The sequence below is a fragment of the Mchenga conophoros genome, linkage group LG3 (assembly GCF_057382185.1).
Source record: "Mchenga conophoros isolate Kocher_MC1m ecotype Shallow Benthic linkage group LG3, M_conophoros_male_GT1.1, whole genome shotgun sequence".
Lineage (NCBI taxonomy): Eukaryota > Metazoa > Chordata > Actinopteri > Cichliformes > Cichlidae > Mchenga > Mchenga conophoros.
Window position 1 is genome coordinate 47,253,443 of NC_140528.1, and position 4,536 is coordinate 47,257,978.

The 4,536-nt window shown below is 36.3% G+C and overlaps 1 protein-coding gene across 1 annotated transcript; it reads right to left on the reverse strand.

Annotated features, from left to right (window-relative positions):
- Positions 1-226: 226 nt before the first annotated feature.
- On the reverse strand, positions 227-3,401 carry LOC146579054 (uncharacterized). Its single transcript, XM_085267891.1, has 5 exons — positions 3,305-3,401; positions 2,972-3,109; positions 2,816-2,866; positions 724-789; positions 227-265 (listed from the first exon to the last, which is right to left on the reverse strand). Exons 1-5 carry the CDS (start codon positions 3,399-3,401, stop codon positions 249-251), a joined length of 369 nt encoding a protein of 122 aa, XP_085124017.1. The 3' UTR covers positions 227-248.
- Between the last annotated feature and the right edge of the window lie 1,135 nt (positions 3,402-4,536).

The window sequence follows — 4,536 nt, forward strand, 5'->3', positions numbered from 1 at the left end:
TTTTTTTTGTTTTGAACAACATTCATGCACAAACAAAAAGAGCAGAAGCAACAAGTGCTTTAAATGCAACTTCTAAATAACAGACAGAAGCGTTTGCTAGCATGTAAACTTTATACTTATAGTTCTTTGTAGTTCAGTTATATACCAAGCAGATGATGTACAGCTTGTTCATTTGCAATAACAATATGTGATAAATGTGGATTACATCATCGATGTCAATTTCTCTCAGATGCGATTTTTGTCTTCAGTCAGCTCTTTTTGAGACCTGTCAGACACGAAATACAGAAAAAAATGTTATTTTCTTTAAAGGATAGAATAAATTTGTAGTTTGTATTACACACCAAAATTGACTTCACAGGGCAGCTAATTAACGAACATGATTTTTTTTTGCCATAAACCATAAGTTTTATTAATATTGCTAGTATTTTTATTTATTTATTTTTTTCTCCTCCTCTTACCTCATGTAGTGTATTTTCGTTGTTTTTTCCTATCAGCCTACCTTTCTGACATGTCTGCCCAATGTGATGTTTGTGTAAAGTTGGTCAGAAGGTTCCTTTGTAAGTGCGCATGCGCCATTAGCGTGCTGCCTGCTGTAACCCTAATTTCCCTCGGGATGAATAAAGTATTCTGATTCTGATTCTGATTTAATATTAACCATGCATCACATATTAGATATTATCTAAATGCAACACATAAAGAATAATCAATCCAAGTTAATCTCACCTTTGAGTTTAGTCTCACCCGGGCGTAAGGTGTAGTAAATGGCTCTAGAATATAACATGTCATCATCTAATGGAGAGATACAGCCATAATGAGAGGACAGACGACCACAGTAACATCAGTGATGATGAACAATATTTGCTATTCACTGTTCATTAGGTCTAATTTGGAATCTTAGGAAAATCTGACAATCAAAGGAACATAATGTCACTATTACATCAGAACATGTAAGCAAACTGGTGGTGGTCATAACTGTGGGGCAGGAGTGCCCTAATGTGACCAGCTTTTCAAAACATTTCTTTGTTACAGGGGTGATAGAGACTGGCTGGTTGTAGATGAAGCTGAAAATATTTTGTTTCCTGGGCATCTCTTTGTGCTAAGCAATGTTTAGGTTTGTTCATAAATTAAAGTGGATGTGTTCAAAGTTTATTCTAAACAATAAAAGTTGCACTTCAGGCCACAGTTTTGACCTGCACGATGAAACTCTTTTCATTTGGAGCAGAAGTGTAGAAAGCTCATAGTGTATTACAACCCGTTCTCACTCCCAAAGCGTAACATTTTACGCTAGGTGACAAATCGTCACCATATTACGTTTTCGGCTACCCACCACGTTCCTAAATGACGACCTCGGAAAAAAGAGGACATATGAGAACCGTCTGGACTGAACCTACACATGTTCGCTCTTTTTCTTCAAATCGCTTAGAAACACGCTATTTAACATCATTAAAGTCCTGGTTAAGGTCAGGGATAAGGTTAGGTTTAGGGCTGGAATACAGGGCTGGAACGTCTATTACCGCGGGAGCGTCATTGCACTGGATTCCAGCCATAACCCGCCGCGTACCATAAGAACGCCGAAGGTCTCCTTTCGCGTTCCTCAGGAACGCCGCGGGACGTGACAAAACGTCGACATGTTACGCCTCGGGAGTGAGAACGCTCTGTGTATTATCACCAGCACCTATACTCTTTCCTTATCCATGTTTATAGATACCAGAAAAAACAGCACAGGAAAGCAGAAGTTTTTAACTAAATGTATTTATCTCCTGCTTTCTTAATTATTTTGGTATTATTCCTGAAAAAAGATTTAATTAAATAAGAGAAATAATAAAATAACGATAAGAGAAGAACACAACATTCACAAAACTTATGTTGCCTTGATTTATGTGCTGATGTGCATGATGTGAGCATGCGACAAAGCAAAAGTGATCAATTCAATTCAATTCAATTTTATTTATATAGCGCCAAAACACAACATAAGTCACCTCAAGGCGCTTCATAGATACAGAGAACAACCCAACAATCATATGACCCCCCATGAGCAACCACTTTGGCCACAGTGGGAAGGAAAAACTCCCTTTTAACAGGAAGAAACTTCCAGCAGAACCAGGCTCAGGGAGGGGCTATCTGCTGCGACCGGTTGGGGTGAGAGAAGGAAAACACAAAGTTATGTGCAAAACATCATGTTCAATAAAATATCTAAATGTTTATAACATAAGAACCAAGTTCTTGAGTTTGTCGTGTGTTGTCTATGGTCACAGTGGTGTAAACAGGTTGTTTAGAGCTATAACCTGAAGAGGAAGAATCATCCCTGGGCAAGAGAGGTTATATGTGTATATATATATATATATATATATATATATATATATATATATATATATATATATATATATATATATATAGACTCTAAAGCTGTTTTTTGGTAGCCCTGACGCTTCTTTTTCTGGCTTTGTGCTGTGGTTTGACCTAAGACAGTTTTAAATTATCAAAGCATCACCAGTGTCGAAAACAAAAACACCACATATGACATACTGAGCAGACACAAAAATAATCCTTTTGTGCAGCATATGTCACGTAAAACTACCACACTTCACTTTAGCTTTTATTTTAATTTTCTTAAATGTCAACCTAGAAATTGTATCATTCAGTCTCTCAAACAAGCGATGCAATTTTAATCGATTGATACTGATGAAGTTACTCCCACTGTGACCCTGATTTGGACTGGTTAACAACTTTAAATTGATAAATGAATAGAAGGCCATAAAATCGGTAACAAGCATGAAATAGAGTAATACAATTGTGATAATTATTTCTCTCTCACCTCCTGGATGGTCTCCATGTGAGTTTGTCGCTGATGATGTCTTTGAGGAAACTGATGAATAGAAAAGAAAAACCCAGCATTAGAAAAAAAAATGAACAGGGAATAGAAGGGAGCTATTCTTAGAAATTATGTAAACTGAAAAAAAAACTGAATTACCTCTGTGTTTGCAAGTATTAAGAAATCCGACTACCAGCAGTGTCAATATTATCACTAAAATAGGCAACACAGTCCACAGCAGGAATAAGTCAGGACTGGAATTGGAGTTATCTGACGGGGTCTCTGCTGAAGAATATGCTGCAATGGTACAACTTTATAAATATCATAGCACGTGTAATATTTCTGACTTTAAACATAAAAAATTGTAACATCATTTTTATAACATAAACATTTTCATGAAGACCAAAAGAACAGAAATCTAATTGTTGGAGTCACATTTCTCTCTCTATGAAGCTCAGACACAGAAATAACTAAATAAAGTTTTAGTCTTACATCTGACATGAAGCCAGCTTTCTGGTGATGTTCCAACACCAGAAATGCTGCACTTGTATCGTCCTTCATCAGACCTGGAAACACTGTTAATTTCCATGTTATCAGAAGGGCTCCGGTCTATGAGGCCATCGTCTTTGTAGAAATTTGCACTTTGGTTGATGTGAGTTGTCTTGCTTATGCAGCGGAGAGTCACGTTGTTTCCCTCAAAAACAGGGAAAACTGGACTCTGTAGAATCACAGAACCATCTGAAGAAAATGCAAAATGTTAAATGACAAATACAAATTCATTCTGTACCATACAAGACAAAGTGGACAATAAATCTCACCTAATTTTAAAATAAAACTTTTTACTAATTTCACAAATATGATGAACTTACCAGTTATGGTAATGTTGACACTGTTGCTCCTCTGACCCCCTTTATCCTCACACCAGTACTCTGCACTGTCTGTTACATAAATTTGAGTAATTGTGCATGAAGAGGAATTTCCTTTACTATTACATAATGGACTAAAAGATTCTAACTTTTCCTCAGAGGTTTTGACTCCTCTCAGTTCAGCAGAACCATCAGGGCTCTCACAAACAAAAGATAAAGACTTGAATTGAAAGTGTTGGAGTCTGTTAGGAGTCACACGAAGAGTAGCTGCACCTGAAAATTAGAAACATCACAAGATTAATAGTAAACAGAATAATCAAAATTCTTATAAAATGTGTTAGTAAAAGATGATTAAACTTAAAAGGATTTTAATAAACATCATCAACAGACTTGTAAAATGTTTAAGTCAACCCCAACTTACTCACCCCCAAAAAAGTAAAAAAAGATTATTTATTTTATTAACGTCTCTAACTTACTCACCCCTTTTTTGGGTAAAGCCATTTCGAACATGTGTCCCCAGCAGAATAACTTCCAACATTACTAGATCAGCACAGGAAAGCCATAAATTATATGATGTACAGACATATATACAGTAAATCTGAAAATATAAAAATAAACCTTACAACAATTACTCACATAGTCTGAAACAGGGAGTTGTAGTCACCATGTTGTCTTGCTGCTCACTGACTGAGTAACAGACTAAAATACAACTGAAGAATATCACTGGGGGAGGGCAGGTTTCCTGTTCCTGTGCAGTTTGTTTAGTCATAATGTCTTATGAGTCTGCAGATTTCAGGTGTAAAAGAGGTCCACCATTACTCGACCTGTTCGTCTGGTTCACTCAAAAATAAATAAATA

Excerpts from the sequence above, each read along its gene's own strand:
- LOC146579054 (XM_085267891.1), bottom strand. The coding sequence starts at position 3,401 with ATGGAAATTAACAGTGTTTCCAGGTCTGATGAAGGACGATACAAGTGC. Across the intron at positions 2,867-2,971 it reads TAATACTTGCAAACACAGAG|TTTCCTCAAAGACATCATCA; the intron begins GTAATTCAGTTT and ends TCTATTCATCAG. Across the intron at positions 790-2,815 it reads ACATGGAGACCATCCAGGAG|ATGATGACATGTTATATTCT; the intron begins GTGAGAGAGAAA and ends TCTCTCCATTAG.